The sequence below is a fragment of the Mastomys coucha genome, unplaced genomic scaffold, assembly GCF_008632895.1.
Source record: "Mastomys coucha isolate ucsf_1 unplaced genomic scaffold, UCSF_Mcou_1 pScaffold9, whole genome shotgun sequence".
Classification (NCBI taxonomy): Eukaryota; Metazoa; Chordata; class Mammalia; order Rodentia; family Muridae; genus Mastomys; species Mastomys coucha.
Window position 1 is genome coordinate 64,471,025 of NW_022196915.1, and position 24,234 is coordinate 64,495,258.

The window sequence follows — 24,234 nt, forward strand, 5'->3', positions numbered from 1 at the left end:
TCTATACACTCTTCTTAGCCATCGGCCTTCTCCAAGGAATTCCCTTTTTCTTGCTGGCTGATGCTCTTCAGTCCTTTTCTCAGGCCTTTGCCTAACACCGTCACCAAGCCATGGTGCCTCGGATCACTTTTAATATCCTCTGCATGCAACTGCACTGCACGTTCTTCTCACTTGGCCACAAGCTTCCTCTAGAATAGGAACTGTGCTAGAGCAAGTAGCTCATCTGTCCTGTGTGCTGCTGCAGAACTGTCAAATCCACCTGAGCCCTGCTCATCTCTAGGCTATCAAATAGTTTGTTTGATGAATGAACAGAACACATCAAGTTAGCTCTTAAATATTTATTTGTCCCTATTTTGCTTATTTTAAACCCAGCTTATGGTATGTCCTCAAAATAGGAGCCATGGATCTCCAGTCAGCAGAATGTATCAATGTTCTCCTTGTATGACTTTCTTTGCTATGTTTATAAATTTACCTATACCTCCTTTGAAAATGTTTGTGATTTCATGTTTTTAGGCCTAAACCCTAGACTTCTATAAAGTTAACTTGTGTTTATTAAGTGATGGATCTGTCTTTAATTGTTCTCTTAGTAGTATCAGTCTGTCATCCTTCATTCAACTGTCCATTGATAGATATGCATAGCACAAATGTACCATGACCGCATTTCCACACGCATCGGGTCTCTTGCCAGACACCTTTACATCACCAAGTTCTAGGATACGTTTTAATGTCTGGTAGGTCTAGGTCTTTTTCATTTATTTTCTTTCTCTTCTTTGTCTTCTTCTTCTCCTCCTTCTCTTCCTCCTCTTCTTCTTCCCCTTCCTCTTCCTCCTTCTTCTCATCTTCCTCTTCCTCCTCCTCCTCTTCTTCCTCTTCCTCTTCCTCCTCCTCCTCCTCTTCTTCTTTTGTGGCTATGATTACAGTCTTGGATTTTTTTCCCCCTAATAAGTTCTGCAACAACTTTATTTATATTTGGTCTCTTTCTTCTTGTTTCCCACATAAACAGATAAAACATAATCCTTTTTTGGTACTATAAGTTTACAAGAACAATAGCAACACAGCAATAATAGCAACAGCAAAAACAGATAAGGAAATTACAGCCAAAGGGGAAAAAGTCATCATATTTACTTACTTACTTACTCACTTACTTACTTACTTTTTTAAGGTGAGATTCAACCCAGAATCTCAGACATGTGAGAGTCACCCTTTTTAGAGTCTTAACAAAGATTTTTGTAGCTAGAGAGTAGATGGCAAGTGATAACTGACTGAGCAAAACATAAGAAAGCTTTAACCAGTTTGCTCCTTGCCTCTTGCAACTTGTTATTTATAGCTATGTATACAACAATGTCAATCAAGGGATTTGAGAACGAGAGCAAGGAGCTGACAGAGGGAAGGGACATGGGAGGCATAGAGTGAAGAATGGAGGGAAAAGTCATGTGGTTAGATTGTAATTGAAATTTAAAATTGTAAGCAAAACTAAAACAAGAGGATGAGTTGGAAACCTTAACGAGGAGCTATGGGTGCCCTGCTGCCACCCCTAATGTGAGGAGAAGGGTTTAAGAACACGAGTGGACTATATGAGGAGGAATGTGAGTGGGTTATACCAAGATGAGTGTAGGAATCAGTGTGTGGATAGTAATACATACATAAATTTCATTTCATCCATTAGGAAATAAAGAGAATATGAGAAAAATTCTTGTAGAATATGACTGCTTATCGTGGAGATAATTTAAACAGTAACAGACACAAGAGGAGTTGAAATAGGTACAGAGACAAAGGAAGGGGCGGCAACCAGTGGGCTTTAGAATAAGCCTGGGAAGTGCTAGGAAATGCTTCTGATGCATGACTTATTGTTTGAAACAGGTCTTAATAGGTAGCCGAGTCTAACCCTCAAACTTAGTCTTAGGCCACAACCTTCCCTTCTGAGGGCTAAGGGCACAGCCCTGTGCCACTATGCCTGGCTAATTGATAGAGTGTTAAAACTGTATGTGTGTGTGTGTGTGTGTGTGTGTGTGTGTGTGTGTGTGTGTGAATTAAAGTCATAAAGCAGAAGGGGATAATGTTCAGGGGCCAAATACCCATAGAACATATCCATGGCCCCGGCTTTGGTCCCCAGGAGAAAAATGTGATTAAAAGACTAAAAGAAATAGAAACTTTTTGTTATTGTGGAAAAGTGTGAACTCCAGCACTAGGCTTGGCATCCAGGTTCTTGGGAAGTGGTGAATGGGTAAATAGTATGCATGATTTTGTAAAAAAAAAATTCTCAATTTTCACTTACTAGCATTGTATTAAGACTGAGGATGAACCAACGCTCTGTAGTCTGGGAAGCGATAGATTTAGAGTATAATGTATAAGAAACAAGTGTTTTTGGTTTTTTTTGTTTTGTTTTGTTTTGTTTTTTGTTTTTTGTTTTTTTTTAGATATCTTTCAAATGAAGTTTAAAAGAAAAAGTCAGGCTTTTCACTAGGAAATGTGGTAGTTCTAAAACATCACGAGCCATGAGCATGACTATCCATTGGTTCACACTTATCAGGACACGACAATATAGTACTTACCAGAAAAATCTTTTTAGCTCCAGGGCTCGTTTATACTTGGGCCTAGCAGTTTTCCTTCTTCTGCTTTTGTCTGTCTTTGAGAATGAGATTAAAATTTGTCTGCCTGAAGGTGGATGACAGGTATTCAGGAAACCCTGGCACTTAGTTCTCCCTGTGGTATAAGCCTATAATGGAGTGTCTGTGTCTGCAATAAGCTAGTCCTTCCAAGAAGACAATCCAGCTATGTTAGAAACTAGACACTCACAGCTATGTGATGCACTTGAAACCGAGAACCCCCGGGGAGCCTAAAGTTCTGGTAGCAGGAGAAATAACTTAAAAAAAAAATAGATGCAACTGCTCATTATTAGGGGAGAACTTATTCTCTGGTAAAGGCTGAGAACTCTTTACCAACAGAATTACACTGCAAAATTGAGTTCCATATTGACTTTTAAGTTGCAACGGCTTTTTACTAGGAAAGAAACATTACAAAAGTACTAAGAAATGGCATTGTGCGATACACTTAAAGGAACGAATTTGATTTGTTTTTCTTTGTAAGACACAGATGAGTTTGAGTCACATTGTGTTTTCTTCTCTGCATCTTCTCATTTCTTGACCGTGCACATTGGCTTTTTAATCTGACAAATTTTACACTCACGGAGCTATTCTGTTAGACTAAGCTGCAATTATTTTTGCTACCTACTTATTGAAGGAAAATAATTTCATGTCCAAATAGATTTAAGTAGAAGTTTCAAAAGTGAAATGTTGCCCCAGCTAAGGTTAAATGTGTAATTGATTTGGGTGCCTTCTGTACAACCATGTTAATTGAAAACCATATCTTAAAAAACTTTTATTGTTCCTAGAATAAATTACTGGAGACTAAAGGACAACACCAGGAGGAAGAACGAGCCCAAACCCATCGAGCTGAGCACCGGAGGTACAGCTAATCAAATGAGCATCCTTGTTACTTAGAAAGTTGTGAGGCATTTTGGGAAAACGTTAAAGTAACATTAAATAATGTTCTGGACTCCAAATCACCCCTAAATCTTCGTTACTGTGGTACAGTGTGTGTGATACGCCAACCGCTGCATATCTATACATATATTCACTTGTTATACGTAGATATGTACATGCAGATTACCCAGACTGCCTGGATTAAGGACATTCAGGTTCATATGAGAAGGCTGAATCGTGAGGTTGGAGAGATGGGTCACTCGTTAAGAGCACTTCCTACTCTTGCGGAAGACCCAAGTTGAATATTCTCATTGCCCACATCTAGTTTTTCCTTTAACACCTGTTCTGGGGACTCTGACTCCTCACTGGCTTCCATGGGCACCTGTACTCTTGTGAGCACGCATGCACTGGCTTAAAGAAGGAAGGCTGAACCACACTCTCTATTTATTTAGGCTGCTATTTTGTCCCCTTCCTTGCAACAGAGCATCACATCCTTCTGAGGCTGTATGTTACTGTTTGCAAGTGACTTCGGAGTTAGCCCCCAGTAGTGCTTAGGTACAAACACTCAGGGGAAGGAAAACTCATTAAAGGTATTTTATGTTGACTAATATATTAGGATGGGGGAAAAACTCAAGGTAGAAGCAGTAAGTGATTTTTAATAGATTGAATACTCTTTATTTTCTAGATTATAATGTAATTACAATGTTTTCCCCTTCCCTTTCCTCCTTCCATTCTCTCCCCCATACTCTTTGCTCTCTTTCAAATCCATGCTTTCTTTTTCATTAATTGTTATTATATAAATATACTTATATGTGTATATGTATAATATATAGTACAGGAGATCTCTCTCTCTCTCTCTCTCTCTCTCTCTCTCTCACTCTCTCACTTGCTCACTCTTTCTCTCTTCCTAACCCTAACCTTCCCAGTTGCATCATTAATTGGGTATTAGGTGACCATCTTGCACACTCTTCCCTGGGAAGATTGTTTCTCCCACTCTCAGTATTCCTTGGTTGCTTGTAGTTCTTTGTGTAGGGTAGAGTCCACTTGAACTTTTCTCCATTCACTTTGGCATACCTATTGGAATTGTCCTTAGTCAGCTTATGTTTGGACAATCATGTTAGTGAGACTTTATGGGTATAGCTTCTGACATTGGTGGCCTACACAATCTCACAACAAACACGCTGATGTCAGGTGTAAGTATTTTGAGACTCGACATACACATTGGAACATTGGTAATAACACTATATAGACTGTCTCTGCTATGCTAGGTTCTTCCCGGGAGGCACCTGGGAGGTGTACCTTCTAAGATACAGATGTAAAGGTTTTCATGATTTAAGGAAGCATATTCTTTTTGCAAGGGGATGACTTATGAATTCAACTTCCCCCATTACTGAAGTGTGAGTTATATTTAATTTTATTTGCTTATTTTTATGTTTAAGGATATTTTTCCTGCATGTTTATCTGTGCACCTTGTATACACTCAGTACCTGTAGAGACCAGAAGAGGGCATTGAGTACTCTGGGACTGGAGTTATAGATGGTTAGGAGGCACCATGTGGGTGCTAGAACCCAAACCTGGGTCCTCTGAAAAAACAACCAGGGTTCCTGACTGCTGTGTCATCTTTCCAGCCCCACTGAAGTATATTTTTGAAATGATGTGTAGTGGATGTCCCCGTTTTGAGGATTCTGCTAACAGCTGGTGGGTGCTGGTGTCCTCTGAGCAGCTTGTGCTGCTTCTGTGGTTCTCACAATGTACTTTTAAAATGGTGAATGTGAGTTTATATGTTTTACTCTGATTTAGGAAAACATTCGTTAGATCATTTTGTTAGAGACACTGAGGGGAGGAGGGACCTCGTTGACACCTACTCATAAACCAGGCCATGAATTATCTAGCTATTTTTATTGGTTTTGCTTACTTTCTCTTTAAAAGACCTTTAGTTAGAAAAGTACTGATATTGTTTTTATAGATACAGTAGCTACTAGTAGTAGCCAATTCTTTCTCTATATTAATTATATTAAAAAGCTGTAAGTATCTTAGAGATAGCAATGTGTCACATTAATAGTCCCATTGCTAATAAATTCACTTTTGATATGGTTGCCAACTAAAAGTGCATGCTATTTTGTTAGAGGTGGAAAGGGCTGCTTTATTTGTTATAGGAATCTTGGCCATTATCCTTTAAATTTGTTGTTTATACTGCAAAATACATAAATATTGGTGGGACTGTTTATTTTCTGTACTTATTTTCGCTCTTATTGATTTTGGTGACACATAGATCCAAATTAAACCCACCAGGAAATCTCTCTGGATAATAAACTCCAGTAATCAACACTGAAACAACTAATCAAGCCTTTAGACACATATTTTATGTCCTTGATCAATTTTTGAAAAGAGCTTACATTTGTATTGCCTTTAAAGTTTATAGAATCCATTCCCATGGTATCACGAGATACACATCCAATAGCCTCTTAATGAACAGAAATAATGGTATCTCTTCTAGGAGCAATAGCACAAGCTCTGAGTGCGTGCATAGGGTATGTCAGTTAGGCGTACCCTGTGGGCATAAGTTCACTAGAGTTCAAAAGGCAACAAGCTTTCTCCTGGGTAGAAGTTGACACACAAGAGCACTCAACCCTGAATTTATGATAGAAAACTTGTGGGATTCAGTGCAAACTTTTCAGTGCGTCCTGTAATGAGCATACACCTGTACCTGCCCCTGTAGAACCATTTGAACAAAAGAAGCACTTAAGAAATCCACAGAAAGATGGTTTAAAGGCTCAGATGACTCTGGACTGGAAGGTGAATGACAGCATAAGCCCTATTGACTTATGAAAACTCAAACCATCTCTTAAGTAGGAGTTCTTAATCCGAATTAATCATCAGGATAAATGATCCAGAGCAGAAAATGCACATAGCCTCAAACCAGTCCAAAAAAAAATGTAACGTGAAACATTCCTCCCCCTTCCCCCCATGTGGAGTCATGCTGGAGTTGGAGAGAAGCATGGCATGTACTACCTTTGTCTTTGCTTGACCCATTTTGCATTGGACCAGCCAGCGGAGGATCTCCCTCAAGCACCCTGGAGAACTTAAGTCTCATTTCCTCTTAGCTCATTTCCTCTTAAACTTGTTACCTTGCCTTATGCAAAGCCAGTCAGAGCAGCTGGCACCAGGCTGTGTGTATTTTGTGCATCGTATCAGTGGGCTTTTCCTGGCCCAGTGTCTGTGGGTACAGGGAGCATGTGCCTAGAAGCTGCATTCACTCAACGAGTACCTTAGCGGGTCACACTCTGCCAAGGCACACTTCCTCCAACAAGGTCACTGTCCTAGCCAGCTCCTGCTACATGCAAGTCACAGCCTGCAAGACAGAAACCAAAGTCAACGATGAAACTGTGAGACTTTTCCAAATGGTGGTGAATACCATGAGGACGATATCAGAGAGTGGGCAGCTGGAGGCATAGGTGACCAAAGGCCTCACACACAGAGCTCGGTGCCAACTGCTCTGTGTGAAAAACCCAGTCACCCAGGACAAGGTAGACATACTTCCAGAATGGTCCCGGGTCGTGTGCAAGATGACAAGTGCAAAGGCTCTGTTGTGGAAATGAAGGTGGACTTTGAACCCCAAAGTCTGAACTTCTTTTGGATGCAGATTAGAGTATGGAAGCCAGCAGGAGAGGTAGGAAAGATGAAATATGAGATTGCATAAGATAGTGACTCTTCTCAGGCCAGTGAGAAGCAATCCATGGGAGAGCTTTCAGCAGAAGAATGGTGTCTCTGTCACTGTTACAGTGCTGTGAAGAGACACCATGACCACGGTAACTTTTATAAAGGAAAATTTTTATCTGGACTGGCTTATACTTTCAGAGGTTTAGTCCATTATTATCATACCAGGAAGAAGAATAGCATGGAAGCAGACATGGTTCTGGAGCAGTACTTGAGAGCTACATCCTGATCTGAAGGCAGAGAGGAGGACATGGGCTTGGCATGGGCTTTTAAACCCTCCAAGCCCACCCCCAGTGACCTTCCTCCAACAAGGTCATACCTCTTTCAAATAGTGCCACTTTCTGGTGACTAAGCATTGAAATATAGGAGCCTATGGGGCCCATTCTTACTTTAAACCACCACTGATGGCAAGGTGACTTTTCTAACTTGGGAGAATGAGGGTTGTAATGTGAAGAATGAATGACAGGGTGGAGGTGTGGGGTGTAGAGTGGAGACAGTAACCAAGAGAAGTGGTGCTGATGAGACTGGAACAGTGGCCATGGGCATGAGTGAACTCAGGATTTATTGGTCAGTAAGAGGTTTCTAGTGGCTTGTATGTGGTGGGAGGGCACTAGGGAAACAGAGAGAAAGCTCTTTCTTATGACTGACCAAAAGCCTAGATAAAGGGGTTGGGGAGGTGGTTCAGCCCTAAAGGGCTTGCCGTGCAACCATGAAAACCTAAGTTTGGATTCTCAGCACCTGGGTCAAATGCTAGATTTTTCTTTGGCCGCAGTGATTTGGTGTGAAGGGGACAGAGGCAGATGGACGACAGGGGCATGCTGGCTAGCCAGTCTAACCCAAATTGAGCAGCCCAAAATTCCATGACAGACACTATCCTAAAAAATAATAGAGAAATTGAGGCAAGCACCCAGTGCTGACCTTTGGCCTCCAAACATATGTGCACATACAAGCATGCATACACACACACACTCACACACACACACACACACTCATACATGCACACATATACACTCATACACACTCATACACACACAAACTCTTTCACACACTCATACACACACACTCATACACACACACACACACACTCACATATGATAAAAGCAGCACCAGTGTATTCTCAGTCCAGAGTGTCCCTGGATGTCACTCACAGGGCAGTTCCCACTGATTAGCATTCAAGGCTGAAATTTACTAAGATTCTTCTCAGCAGGCAGGCCGAGAGATTGAGAGGTGACTCAGACATGGAGTCTCACAGTGAGCCAGGCTGTGGCATTTGCATAGGTTTCTAAGGAGAGAGAGCATGAAGCTGAGATGCCTAGGGGAACAGACTTTTAGAGAAACAGCTAGTCAATACTCAAGATAGAGTTGACATCACTGAGTGAGCACAGACAACCTATATGACCCACCAGCCAAACCAGCCATTGTTTTCTTGACAATCCCATCTCAGAGAGTGTGATTGTGACCATCCACCAAGGACCCAATTCTGCTTCGCACGACTGAAAAGGGGGCTCATGTGCTCAGTCCCCACATTCTCCTTCCTTCCACAGTTTGTGCTGAATAGCTCCTTATGCTAGGCATTGTGTCTGCCACAAGAACATTCTAGTCTTCTACATCACTCATTGCTGTTTATCCACTTCTCGAGTCCTCATCCCTAATCAACCATGCATAGGTGACTTAGTGAATGACTTTGAAATGCCCTAAGACAACCATTTAGAATAATGATTAATTATTATCTAGGTAGTCACCTATAGAAATAGTCAGCCCATCAGATCTGTGAGTCTATTTATGGCTTTAACAAACCGAATTGAAAATACCCAGAAAAAAAAATATATATAGGTGCTATGTCCATAGCTAATGTGCTGTGGCAATTTTCCTGCATCATTCCTTAAAGACTACAGTGCATTAAGTGCTTTTACACAGCACTGACACTGTATTAAATATTACAAGCAATCCACAGACCATTTAAAGCATGCAGGAAGATCTGTGAAGTGTGGTCAGTGCTTTGTCATTTTACAGAAGAGATGTGAGCATCAGTGTCCTTTGGTACCCACAGGCAACCCTAAAGTCAACCACTCATGGATACTGAGCGAGAACTTGTTTGAGCATCACTGGGCTGGCAGCCCTTATCCTGACCTCTGTGAAAATAATTGTCTTATTAATTCAGATTTAATTTTTGAACTTGGTGGCTGCAAGCGTGACAGAACATCAGAGAAAGGTGTACTTATTACATCTTTTGAAACTTGAACTTCTCTTCTCTCCCCACAGCCTGCTCTTTTTCCTTCTGTCTTCCTCCCATGCAATTCTCTTCCAGATGACTGACAGTACAGTAGAGCTTTAGCAGGCCACTTTCTGTCTTGCCACAGCACTACCACAGAGCTTTCCATTGCCCACAACCCCGTTTAGTTCTTTCTGGTTCTTCCACCTCTTGTCAGCCTCTGTCTCATTCGTCGGCTGACCAGAGAGAGCACTTGCTGGTTGATGGAGACTTTAGCAAGTGAAACTCTCATGTTGAGAACTGATGCCCTTTCAGCTCAAGCCACACCTGGACCAGCCTCAGTATGGGACCAGAGCCCATATGTCACTAAACAGATTCCTATAGATCTCCTCTAAGCTGGAGGGAAGAAGTGGTCCCCACACCAGTTTGTGCAGCATATTCGGTTCTCAAAAATCTTTTAGCCCTGCAGCAGGCTTGCTACTTATGCACATTTTTTCATTGTTCTAAAGGGTAAATAATGCTTTTCTGGACCGACTCCAAGGCAAAAGTCAACCAGGTGGCCTCGAGCAGTCTGGAGGCTGTTGGAATATGAATAGTGCCGACAGCTGGGTGAGTTTTTTCTTTTCTCTTAAAAAAAAAAAAGCCTATCTTTCCAAGTCAAAAAAAAATAAAGATAAGTGTGGGTATATTGTGAATTTCCCCTATCATCATCATCATCATCATCATCATCATCATCATCATCATCATTATCATCAACAACAACAACAACCCATTATCATCATTTTGTGCTGTGATGGGCAGCCAAAGTAATATAAATTCAACAGGGAAGGGAGAATGGAGGTAAGGGGGAGAGAAGGAGAAGGGAAGAAACAGAGAAAGGAGGTAAGAGAAGAAGGCCAAAGGAAGGGGTATTTCAGTTTGGACCAATTTAAAAAAAAAAACAAAGGCACCTGCCTTTTGTTCTTAGCCTGTGTCTGACCTGGAAAGCTTTTGATCACCTTTTGCCCAGACCCCAAACAAAAACAAATGAACATTTCCACCCCCAAGGAAATTTGAAGTGAAATGTGGTTATGAAACACTAACCATTCTTCTCTAGGAATGCGTCCTCCCCGTGAAACCACCATATCAAAGAGACTGGGATTTAACTTTTCACTACAATATGGTTTTTAAAAATTGCTATAGCCAAAGGTGTGTTAGGAAGATGAAATGGCCTTACGTATTTCCCTGGGAAGAAAAACCCTTGCAACTCTACATGTTTAATGTGTTTTTGTGTGCAATATATCCTTGAACCAACAACTAAACCTCAAAATGTGTGTGACTACAGTGTGTGCAGAATCGTAACTTCAGGGTGTTTTGCAGTTTAATTAAATACCAAGTGAATGAGTACTTAAAAATAGCTCTGTGTGTGTGTGTGTGTGTGTGTGTGTGTGTATGTATGTGTGTGTGTAGATAGGTAGGTAGGTAGACGTGTATTTGGAGTGAGGAGATCCGATAGATATTTTTAAATCACCAAAATCCAATAAAGTAATCAAGTGCTGGGCTGGTGAGGTATCTCAGTGGAGAGAGGTATTTGCCATCGACCCTGATATCCTGAGTTTGACCCCTGGGGCCCACATGGGGGAAGGAAATAGTGTACTCTCACAAACCATCAGCCGACCTTTACATGCATGCTGTGGTGTGCCCTACCTCCACATAAATAAATTTAATAAAACACGCACACAGAAAATCAAGTGCCTTTTAATCTAGAAACTACAAAATAAATAACTTAATAAGTAATGGAAGAGCAGAAGCTCATTGTGGATAAATCAACATGTTAGCAGTCTTCTAGGCATGACTCCCCAGAAGGCAGCTAGAAATTAGACTTGGTAGATATTATTACAATTTACATGTTGAAGATAATTGACCATACGCCCATACATATCTTGGATGTGTCTATTTTATCCACAATGTGTGTTGATTCCCTCTGCTATGACATTCAGAATCTGGACAACATGAAAGAGAATGGACACTTTGACATTTAGCATCTGCCTTGTGTGAGGTGATACGGTGCCGATTCACTCATGAGAATGAGTGAGTAGGAGTCATATGAAAACATACCTGGAAGTCAGAATTTGTTCTGGATTAAATTCACTATTGGCTTTCCATTTTCCACTACTTAACAGCTTCTAACATCTAGGAACTGCCTGGAAAAGTATCCAGGCTCCAGAGGAAGCCAGAGGAATGTGTGAGGGCATAACAAATGGAATTGAGCTAAGAGACTGACTCTGGCAAACCGGCTCCCCAGTGACTATTGATGAGCCTTGGAGAGTGGGCTACAAACTATTTCTGAGACTCTAAAGATCAAAGAGAAGACCACCATATTCTTATGACATTTGGTGACAATGATTGGGTCAACATTTTTATAAGACAGGCACATTAAAACCCAAGGTGGTTCTTGACTCTTCTCTTACTTGAAAGAACCAGGGGTGAGGATTTCCTCAGACTCCTGCCTCGATCCCTATTCATCTACAAGCATCTGCCTTGCTGAATTATGGACCATTTCCTGTTTCACCCTATGAGACACTTTGTTCTACTAATACCCTTCTCTCCTGAATTACCAAGCAGTCCATCAAAGTAGAAAATTCAACCAGTGTAGCATGAACAAAGTCTATTGATAATTTGCTGTCTCTGACCTAATTTCTTCATTTTTGAAAGGCCATCTCTTCATAGCTCGGGCTGGGGTGGAATTCTCAATCATCCTGTGTTGTCTTAGTGCTTAGGATTCCAAGTGTACACCATCATGTCTGTCTCTATTTTTTATGTAACCCCACCCTACCAGTAGGGTTTTGTATGTTTGTTTGTCTTTTAAGATCTTTTCATTGACAATGTCCACAGTGAGAACAATCCATGACTACTTTCCAATTTTATCTCTGGCCTCTCAGAACTTGTCAAGGTAATCTTTTTCCATTTGAAAGAGTTTCTTTGCAGGCTTCTAGGACTTGACCACCCTGGGATTCTGGATATCTCAATAACCATTTCTTTCCATTATCCTTTCCCAGCCTCTCTGTTCCACAGGGAGGAAGACACATTCCTGTCTTTATTTCATTCCTACTTTGGTGGCCTTGTACTGTCTGAAGAAATTAAGTACCTTGTATGTGCTTATTTCTATTCGCAACCTAATCCCTTTCCTCCAGATTTGCACATCTAGTTGTGTCTCTTAGGACAGAAAATGGATGTGTCAACCTCCAAGTCTACAGCTTACCTTTAACTATCAGGAGCCCAATCATTCCCAGTAGTTCCCCTGCAATCCTTCTCTGTCCAACTTCTCCCATTGCGTTTCCAAAGCCTGACAATCATTCCCTGCATTGTTTTCTTCTGTTTACAACTGCATGTCTGGAATCTGTTCTCAGTAGGAGAGCAACAGAGGCCATTTCTTATCAAATTCTCTTTAAAACCTTCCAAGGGCTCATAGAATTCCCAATTGCAGTAAGAACTAGGATCCTCTGCATGGCCTCACAGGGTGCTACACGAGGTGGACCCTGTTTCACCTCCTGGCTTTTTCCTGTTGTGGGTCTCTATCTGCCTCAGCATCTGTGCTCCTTCAGCTTAGAGCCTTTGCACATCTTCTCCCTTTATATACTTCTTTCAAGCAGCTGTGTCATTTATTTTCCTCCAAAAGCTTTCCTGAATTTCAGCATCTTATTAGGACTACCTTGGCTGTTCTTGTTTAGCCCCCCCCCCCCACAGCCCACTTTGTTTTCCCACCACACTCTCCCTGTTCTACTCTGCTTTTCTCACACATCTATGTATATATTTGGCTGACAGCTTTCAACCCTTCTGAGCACAGGATGGGTCTCTTGGATTGCTTTGTTTGCTGCTAAACCCCAAACAAGAAACCACGTCTAGAACCTCCTGCACACACAAGAGAGCAAGTCGTTGAGATTTTACATTATGAGCACAACAAAAGATTTAAGTGAACACTTTGATATAGAAAAAATGAATAGGTATTGAATTTAAAATAGCTGTGTAGGAAGCATTTGCCAAAATAAGAATGTTATTTGGAATAATAAGACACAATTAAAGATAGCTAAGGGGCTGCAGAGACGGCTCAGTTAAGACTGCTTGCTGCATGTTATGAGGGCCAATTTCCAGTACCCATAAAAAACAAAACAAACAAACAAAACAACAACAAAAACGGGGCTTTCCCAAAGTATGCAAAGCATAAATGAGTGTAGAGTGCTCATCCCCCAAAGGGACATCTACATGTAAAGGCCAGGAATGGAAAGACTGTAATAGTCAGAGGACCAGGAAGACTGCTATGAAACAGTTTCTTCTGGACATGATAGGAACGTTACACCCAGGAATTCTCAACATTGTGGTTACCTACACAAGGCCTGCATGAGAGCACATCAGCCAACATTCCAGCACAGGTGGATGAAGAGCACTTGCAGTGCTAATCCTAGCTGAAAAGCTACAGAGAGATGGTGGCCTCTGAGGAACAGAAAGTTTTCCTCCAAGACAAGCCCCTTACTTAGGTCAATCCAAGTACCTACAGGCAACTCTAATTGAACTCCGCAGTGTGTGTGTGTGTGTGTGTGTGTGTGTGTGTGTGTGTGTGTGTGTGTGTGTGTGTGTGTATAGCCATAACTATAGAGCAGGAAGACATGAATTTTAGAATGGCTGTGTTGGTGGACATGGGGAATATTTGGAGAGTGGGTAGTAGATATGATGAAAATACCTTATAGTCATACATGTAATTCTCAAAAAGATACAAAAGGAGAGCTAAAGATAAAGACATTTGCACAAGAACTTAATTTAGGATGGCTCACAGTTGGTATTGACAGGCCAAGCATTGGTGAGATTTTGATGTAAGGCAGAGAAGTGGTGAAGTGGGAAGGATGGACTTTGGAGCAGACTTCTTCTGAGACCACTGAATACCTATCTGAATCTAGATACCTTCTTGACACCATGTATGAAAATCAGCTCCAGGGAATTCAAGCTTGTAAAGAGAGAAAAAAAAAAAACCTTTTCAAATTTCAGAAGAAAATTAAAGATGTTATTTATAAAATTTAGCACAGGAATGATTTTATATGACCCAAAATACAAACCAAAAAGGAAAAACAACTATAGCTACATTAAAATTTAAAATACCTGTTTCTCAAAGAAACCCAATCCAGAGTGAGAAAAGAGTGCCAGAATCTAGATTTTTATTCGAGATGTGTTTGATAAACAGACTAGAGTTAGCATATAGGGTATATTACAAATGGGTCATTTATCAGAGCATGAATGGTTGGCAACTGAACCTCCTAAGGAATGTGAGAGGAGAGCTATACTCCCAATAAAGTGACTGCAAGGAAACCTAGGGACCAATAGGAAGCCAAAGAAAGAGGAAAAAATAGAAGAAGGCTGAAAATAGTAAATTTGATAAAATCCATAGAAAAGTTCCTTGAAATGTCATGTAGATTCTTGGCAGGAGAGCCCTAATAGGTGTATGATGGAATGACAGACAAGATTAATCTTTATTTCTTAAACACTTTTTTTTCTTTTGAGACAGGGTTTCTCTGTATAGCCTTGGCTGTCCTGGAACTCACTCTGTAGACCAGACTGGCCTCAAACTCAGAAATCTGCCTGCCTCTGCCTCCCAGGTGCTGGGATTAAAGACACATTTTTACTTTGTAAAATTCCATACTATTTTTCATGAGGTACCAAGAGAGGAAGTCACTGTAAATTATATTTTCAGTTATAATAGCAGTCAAGACTTTATGGATGCTAACATCTCTAAATGTTTTGTCTTCAAGACAAAGTTGAGGACTTGAAGTTTCCAGAAGGGCTAACAAACCACCAAAGTTTGTATCTCAAGTTCAGGATGGCCCAGTGTTATGCAAGGGTGATCCTTTGAACACAGCCGAGATAGGAGCTCATCTGTCCATCTATCAACCCCAAGAACCCCTTAGAAGTCACCTTCCTGGTGAATAATCCAGTGTGACTCCGCTTAATACATTTCCATTCCAAGTCCTGTGCCTCACATTCTATCCTCGCTGTGCTTGTGGAGGTACCAACATTTATGAACTCTAATATTCGTGACCCACGCTGGCCTGAGTCTAAGAGCACAGCCACTAAGATGTCATTGGAGAAGACATTACATTCTCAGCAAAGACCATGCAGCGAATTAAATGTACTATGACTTAAAAATTAAGCTCATCTCACTGGGACCTCAGCCTCTCAAAAACAAAACAAGGTTACTTTACCCTCCCACACTGTGACAGTCTACAGGAATTTCATTTTGGATTTTACATGCTCTGTGTTTAATTTTGCTGTTTGTGCTAATTTATGTTTTCTTTTTATTTCAGGGTATATGAGAAATCGTCACTTCCATCTCGCCTTCATCAGCTGACCTTTGAAAACCCCTCATGAAATGTGTCTCCTTAATGCAGTTCCATTTCACATCTGTCTTAATTCCTTCATTTCAACTGCCCACCCAGTCAACCGAGCTGTTGTAGGTGGCCCGTTTTTCTCTGACACTGGTGATGTGTTGACTCTCAGAGACTGATTACTGACCTCTACTGCCAGAAAAATGTTACCTTTCCCCCCTAATTTGCCTTGTCTTTTACTAAATGGTTAAGTGGAAAAATGTTAATAAAATGGTAAAAGAAAATCACGTGACATTCAGGGTCGGAAGAGCTTAGAGGCCATAGGTTTGTGTCTCTAATTGACTAATTTTTTCTGCACTAATTCTTACAGCAGGTTTACGGATATTTGGGGGTCTTTTCAAATACCTACTTTTTAAAATCTAGGCTACAAATGTGACTCAAAGAAGATCTCTTATACTTTTATAGACAAATTTATAAACAAATTCTGAACTACTTCTATATAAATGAGTCATTTTTAACATAATAGTTTTATTAAAAAATTGGGAATTTCACATAATTCATCCTAATTACCCTTACTTCCCAGTCCTTGCAGGTCTACCCCACTATCCTTGTGGCCTCCCCTCAAAAAATAAAAAATAGAACAAAGTTCAATTTGTGTTGTCTATTACAGTCACATGGTCAAACTCCCGGTGGCCAGCCACTTAGGAAAAGTGAATCCTTTCCCATTCCGTCCTCACCAGTAGCCTTCTGTTTTGGAGAGGTACACCTCAGCATCCTTATCACAATTTTAAAGAGTTCTCTTTGGCCGGGTGCACGCCTTTAATCCTAGCACTTGGGAGGCAGAGGCAGGTGGATTTCTGACCTCGAGGCCAGCCTGGTCTACAGAGTAAGTTCCAGGACAGCCAGGGTTACACAGAGAAACCCTAGCTCAAAAAACCAAAACAACAACAACAAAAAAACAAAAAAAAAGTTCTCTTCAATGCCTTCCTGTCTAGGTTATGTATATGTTTGGTGGGGGAGGTGATCACAGAGCCTCTATGTCTCTCCTTCTCAACTGTGAGTCTGTAGCCATCGATACTGCTGCAGCTTCTTTGCCCTTTACGGTTACCAGGAGCATGGATCGTGGACCTGCACATGGTCTCCGACATCAGCATGGTCTCTGGTAGCAATACAGGCCACCAACACCAGCCTGGTTCCTGGTGGCAGCCTGGTCCATGGACATTAACATGGCTACAGGCAGCAGCACAGACCACTGACATTTGTATGGCTTTCATTAGTAACAGCAGTACCATGGACTCTGATGGCCTTAAGTGGTAGTATAGGTCATGAACGTCAACATGGCAGCTGCTCAGGCCTCAGACATCCACATGCTTCAGCCTCTCTCTGTAGCATAAGCACCATTCCCTTCCTCCATCCTTCCTACCCCACCATCACAAAGTCATTCATCTCTGTGGCATTGGAAAGTGCAGCCGGAGATGTAGCATATTTTCTTTTGTGCTTACACAGCTCCACAGGCAAATACCCATTGCCATGAGTCATTGGTCTGGCTCAAGGCTTCTGGTGTCTGAAGCACTATAAATACCAGGCCATTGCCGAGACTTTTTTGATCACAGCCATGTTTCAGGTTTTCATCTTCTGTGATGTTGACATGCTCCTGGATCTGGCTTTGCAGCACCGGCTCCTCTTTGTGGTCCAGTTCCTTGTAGATGGAGTGTGTGGTGGGACGACTGACTAGAGGTGCTGAGACTGAGAGAGCCGCCCCAGCCAGTGGGCTCTTCTGGGCAGAATGGTCTATTTTTATTTTTAATGAAAAGCAAGAATCTGATTCTAATGCTCATTTTACAATCTATATAGATCAAATATAATGAGCAGTCACGACTGGGTCTTTCTTTGGTCTCTATACATTTTTTCTCCTGTATTGTTCCCTGATCTTCAAAGTGGAAAAAGTTGTTTATTGGGAAGCCAATGCTTTTTATAAGAATTAACTAGACACAACTATAGCCCCCTATCTGACTTGTACATACGAGGGAAACTTATCTTTTCTGTGTTCTGTGTAACCTAATTTAGTAGGCTTTCCTGTTTAGTCTCTGTGACCTTGAACAAGTTCATCATTCCTAGAGTAAAAGAATATTGATCTCTATACTGTGTAGTTCAGCCCCACAACCACCTCTCCATCCTCCGTGGTACATTGCATCCAGTCCTACATAGAATGAAGCTTAGAGGAGTGAAGCTGTTGATAGATGATAGACAGTGATAGATGATAGATAGACAGATAGATAGAAGATAGATAGACAGATGAGAGACAGATAAATAGGTGAGTTTCTGGGTTGCTAAGCAACCAATAACACTTTGCAGCATCAAGAGATCATCTGTTTTTGCCAAATGCTCTATTAAGATTAATTTTTTAAGTCTCTATATTCAGGGAACATTGGGATTTGAAATCTTGGGCCATGACACATGATGAGGGCAATGGTGCCATGCAGAAAGCTCCATATTGGCTGGGGTGAAGGTGACAAAGAACAGATGGTGTTCTGGCAATTTCTCTAGAATAAAAAACACATGAAGACCCTCCTCCCCACCCTAGTTCTCTGCTAACAGAAGCTGCGAGTGCTATGGATACAGATAGGGAATGTTTGGTCCATTTGAGACTCTTGTTGTTGCCAAACCCAAAACTGAATCCTTCAGCCCGTGTTAGAAACACTGCCAAACCAATTGATAATGTGCTGTGGTAGCAGACATTTTACTGCTGTGGCAAGCAGCCACTTTAGCTACACCTGCCAGCCTGGCTCCCTGGCACATGTGTTTTGGTGTGTGTGTTCAGGAATGGTATTTCCCACTGTGGTGCTAGTCATTGTGGACCCAAGAGTAAGGAAAATGATCCTTTCTTTTTTTGAAGGTTTTTGGGGAGTTGGCCTGAATCTCCATATTACATGACATTTCCCATACTCCTCAACAGATTTTGTTCACGTATCTGGTTCCACTTTTTTTTTTTTAAAGTGCAGGTATGGAAAATTACAACCTCACAGCTGAAATTCTGAATATGTATGAGTTGCAAGCATCTTTCTTAAAGAACTTTTTGAGATATGTAGATGGCAGTAACCAGGAAAGGAACCTGAACCACTGCCTGAGGAAGTCTACCATTATGCCATATGCATTTAACCAGCCTTGTTGAGCCAATTGGAATACATTTTGATACGAAAGTAACTCTGCATAGGAAATCTTCAAGTCCTGTATCTCTATGCTTTGAAGGTACCTTTTTTTTATGGGAAAGAAGCAAGTTATTGTAAAATAATTTCATGTGTTATAGAAATAAATATTGACTAGTACAGATGAGCATTAACAAATGGATAGTATTTGGCTTGAACACTGAACACTTGAACACTGAATCCCATTGAACACTGGGATTGCAAGCACACAGAATTTTTTCCTTTGGATTGATTTTATTTTACAAAACACTACGTGAAGCCTACAAGTTGGTTGTCTTTCAAAATGTATCAGTGGGAAATTATGTTGTCATTATAGTAAATATAAATATACCTCCTCTAATAAAATACTTGACATGTACAAATATGAGAAATTCAGGTTGAAAGTCGAAATTTTATGATAATCCATGATAATCCATGGGTTTCATCGCTAGCTGGTTATAATTACGCTTTGTTATGTGTCCTTCTGGATCCTTTCCAGGATGTATATCAAAGGCTACTGTGTAGATGGTTGGTTGGCTGGGAATGAGCACCTAGAGTCTGAGCTGGTGGTATAAGGGATGCACAGTTGTGAGATGACTTCATTCATTCAAGCTGCTTTAAGGAGCTTCCTTAGCCTGGTTTGCCTATGAACAGCATATCTATTCCTTATATTACTGGAGGCTAAAAGTCCAAGACTGCAGAATTCACAGACTCTGCATCTGTGGAGACAGCACTTTCTGGCTGATGACCTTACTGTTGTGTTTTCATGGAGTAGAAGAGGCAAGGGGTCTATCATGAGCCTCTTTGGTAGGACAAGGATCCCATTCATATGGAGTCTACTCTGGGACCTGATCATCTCCCGGAGCCTTCATTTCTTGATGCTTTGACTGTGGGGGTGAGGATTTGAACGTATGTGTTTGGTGGGACAATATGCTGCTACGCCCTTCTCTCAGTGCCGTGATAAATGCCTGGCAAAAGCAGTTCATGGAAGGAAGGAGGGAAGGAGGGAAGGAGGGAGGGTGGAGGGAGGGAGGGTGGAGGGAGGGAGGAAGGGAGTGACACAGGGTAAATCATCTCATTCCTGATCTGGCACAGCATTCTGTTTTCTTTCTTTCTTTTTCTTTCTCTCTCTCTCTCTCTCTCTCTCTCTCTTTCTCTCTCTCTCTCGCTCTCTCTCTCTCTCTCTCTCTCTCCCTCCCTCCCTCCCTCCCTCCCTTCCTTCCTTCCTTCCTATCTTTCTTTCTTTTTATGTTTTTATACTAGAAACACATTTCTTATGGTCTCCACATGCTCTGTTTAGGTGGAAAGAAAGCACTGGACTATCTTGCCAGTGCTGCTTATTAAACCAACATCTTGGGTGCCCTTGGCAAGTGCTCTAAGCACTGTGCTATGCTTCCGTCTCTTGTTTTCTTGAGGCATGGTTGTGCTGGGTAGTTGAGGCTGGCCTTGCTATGTAGTAGAGGTTGACTTTGAGTCCATGATCCAACTGAGGCTTCCTCCATTGAACACTGGGATTGTAAACACACAGAATTTTTTCCTTTGGATTGATTTTATTTTATAAAACACTATGTGAAGCCTACAAGTTGATTGTCTTTCAAAAAGTATCAGTGGGAAATTATGCTGTCATTATAGTAAGTATAGATATACCTCCATCCAATAAAATACTTGACATGTACAAATATGAGAAATTCAGGTTGAAAGTCAAAATTTTATGATAATCCATGATAAAATAAATAATTGTGTCTAGGAGGCATATAACCACAGACATCGCATCTACCCTTGACTGTAAATTGCAGGCATTAAACAGATGGCTCGTGATTAGATAGACCTATTTATTCCTGAGAAAAGGTGCCTGTGGGAACCTGGCTGCCAGGATCAGCACTGTGTTAGAACAGTTAGTAGATGGAGGAAAATAGAAAGAAGGCTGCGGGCTCCTTGTCTTGAACAGAGACTAAGCATGCAGGAACTAGCTTTTCCTGATGTGCATAGAATAATATTGGATGCTCTGTGGTACATTTACATGAGGCTGAAAAGTAACCTTTCAAGTAACTAATAAGGGCTGTAGAGAATAACTCTACTTCAGGCTATTTTATTTTTAAGGAACATGGTCTGTTTAGGAATGCTTTTCTTTTTCAAGTATGCTGTTGTTCTATAGTGGGTTTTAAAAGCATCATATAGGATTGGGGGGGGCTGTTTTGTTTTTCTCTTTTCTGTTCACAGACTTACAGGTTCAGAAATGGGATTTTTTTTTTCTTTAAGGCAAATGGAGAGACACTTTCATTTCATTTATCGTCATGATATTGTGCCATCTGCTGGGACAGAAGATGAAGAGAGACCTGCACTGCGGCACACACAGCGGCCAGTCAGCTAATCTGTCACAGCCCCCTGGCTTTGCTGGCTGCTCAGATGCTTGCCCTGTGCTAGTGTCGCTTTTCTATCTGTCCCCAAAGATTCTAGGCTGCAGCTGAGCTGTTGAGAAAGTGACTTCTCTTCTCCACAAAATGCTGAGTGAGTGACCACCACCAGGGTACACACTAGTTAAAAATGTGTTAGTTCTTATGTTCTAGAGACCAGAGTTATGCTAGAGTGAAATGTAGCTTCGTACAAAGAGAAGAAACAGGAGAGAAATATTTACCGTTGAACATTTTGAATTAAAATCTCCCAGAAATCAATATTAAAATATCTACATTCTACTTTGCTTTAAATATGAAAAAAGAAGACATAAAAGAAACTGGTCTGAGTGAAGCTGAGAGTATGGAGCGGTTGGGATAGGATTGCCATCTGTGGCCACAATAGACACTAAGACTCTGAGAGTCTTAATACTTTGTTTCTTATGCATATGACACTTCAAACACACAGAAGAAAAGCTATTTTCACCCAGACTCTCAGGGACCTGGCCTGAGCAAGGCTCCTTCTCCTCTTGTACTTGCCTTACAGCAGAACACATCAGTAGTGTCCCCCACCAGGCAATGAAACACTTTTCCTTAAGCCAGGATACACTTTGTTGTTGTTAAGACAGCATCTTATTTTGTTGTTCATGCTAGTTCCCAACTCAGGAGCTCCACTGAAGTGCGTTCCTCAATCTAGAGTAGCTGGAGATGTGTGTGTGTGTGTGTGTGTGTCCAGCTAATGAGTGAAATTTCTGTTAATATATTTTTGTGTAAGCGTATGTCTGGATGAAAGTAGACACATGCCGCAGTATGTGTGTGGCTGGGGGCTGGGGTGGATGGAAGTCAGGGAGCAACTCTTGGGAGTCTGTTCTCATTGGTCACCTTGCTGAGGCTATGCTAAATACTCCAGGCTAGCTGCCCTGTGAGCCTTGGAAATCTTCTTGCCTTTGCTGCCATCTCCTTGCAGGGGTGCTGAGATTGTAGGTCGATGCCTCCACATATAGCTTGTTTACATGCGTTTAGGGGACTCAGTTCAGGTGATTGGGCTTGCATAGCTAGCACTTTTACCTACTGAGCCACACAAAAGAATATCCCTGTTCTTTACATTCCATTAGTCAGAACAAATTATATGGCCACCTCTACTTTTTTTTTATCATTATCATGCATTATTTATACACAATAATGAATTTCATCATGTACATGATCATTTACTCCAGTTAGATTTTCTTGTTCCCATGCCCCATTTACTTTGAAGACAGTTAGAAAGAGAATTCTACAATGTTCTCAGAAGAAGTTAAGAACATTTGTAACTAGGATGAACTTAGAGAGAGGGGAGTTCCCATGTCGACTCTGTAAGGAAGAAAAGCACAGAAAGGTGTGAAGAGAGAGCGGCAGGTCAGAAGTGGATTTCATGTGTGAATTCATTGACGGTAACATGACCACGAGGTGCAAGTCTGAGGAATTTCAAGGAGAAGAGGATGCAGTCAAGAAGAACTTCAAAGACTAAAATATCTAAAAGCGCTACTCCACCTTGTTCAGTGCTTTACTCTCAGGCTTATTATGTATGATGTCCAGCTCATACTAGCCATGCAGGGAGCATTTGCTGAATGAATGGGTTAGTCCCAGGAATAAAACTACCACTGGTGGAGAGAAATAAGTATGGTGTTGGTTGGTAAGGGGTATGGTACGAGAAACTGGAAGAAGGCATAGTGCACAGAAGATGTGGGTGCAGGAGAGTGTTGGAGGAAGGAAGAGAGAGAGAGAGAGAGAGAGAGAGAGAGAGAGAGAGAGAGAGAGAGAGAGAGAGAGAGGGAGAAGGAGAGGAGAGGGAGGGAGAGAAGGAGGGAAAGAGAAAGAGAGAGTGCCCCAAAACCAGTGTGGTGTGAAGTTGTAGGACAGGAGACACACCCTGGAGAAGAGCTTTTTCTTTTTTTTTAGATTTTATTTATTTATTTTATGTATATGATGAGTACACTGTCGCTGTCTTCAGACATACCAGAAGAGGGCATCAGATCCCATTACAGATGGTTGTGAGCCACCATGTGGTTGCTGGGAATTGAACTCAAGACCTTTGGAAGAGCAGTCAGTGCTCTTAACCGCTGAGCCATCTCTCCAGCTCCGCTCTTGGAGTTTCTTACAGGAGGCATGCCAACTCTATGTGACAGTCAATGATAGAGGGACTCTCAGTCTAAGAATATCAGACTACACTAGACAGTTGTAATAACCCCAGGCCCTTCTGTGGGCAACCAGTGACATAAATTAAAGGGCTAGCTTTGCACACTGGTATGTGTAAAGGATGCTGGTAAGGCCCGTCCTTCCATTGATATGAATGGTGAGCAGTAACCCTTTGGAAGAGGAAGGAGAGTCTCTTGAGCTTCTGGGTGATAACAGGGATCCTGCCCTATTGTTCACTAGTGTTGAATCCTTGGATAAATCTCTTCCTTGTCTATGACACAGGACATCCTTCCCACAAGTTGATACAGTAAATGCTCTTAGGTAAGCGTAAAGGCAAAATGGAAGAATGGCCAGGCAAGCACTGAGTTAGTGCTAAGTGAAGGGATCCTGGCCTTCCTACATGAGCTGCTCTCCACTTCGCTCACAGCCTTACAGACCACCTGCCACGTGCACATGGAACCCTCAGGAGTCTCCCTCCATCCTTGCACAGTCCGTTGGCAGGAACTGCACTTCTGTGATCCATAGCCCACCCCACACACTCTCTGCCCCAGGTTCACAACCATCCGCCATTGTCAGAAAGGTCCACCTGGTCTTGTCTCGGGCATCCTGCTTCTATGCTGTAATGGGAAGGACTGGAATTTGGTGGGGGCAACAATTACTTTGAGATTTGCACTAGCAGAAGAGAAAGGGCTTGGGATGCTGAGATCGGTATCCATACCTGGA

At 41.6% G+C, this 24,234-nt stretch overlaps 1 protein-coding gene across 2 annotated transcripts in view; it reads left to right on the plus strand.

Annotated features, from left to right (window-relative positions):
• Nucleotides 1-16,406, plus strand: part of Epsti1 (epithelial stromal interaction 1) — a 102,740-nt gene extending 86,334 nt beyond the window's left edge. For both annotated transcript variants that reach the window (XM_031361368.1, XM_031361367.1), the window contains 3 exons: nt 3,392-3,465; nt 9,921-10,020; nt 15,741-16,406. In XM_031361368.1, the coding sequence (XP_031217228.1) occupies nt 3,392-3,465; nt 9,921-10,020; nt 15,741-15,749 (183 nt within the window). In that variant the 3' untranslated portion in view covers nt 15,750-16,406. The remainder of the gene's footprint in view (nt 1-3,391; nt 3,466-9,920; nt 10,021-15,740) is intronic.
• Nucleotides 16,407-24,234: the final 7,828 nt, after the last annotated feature.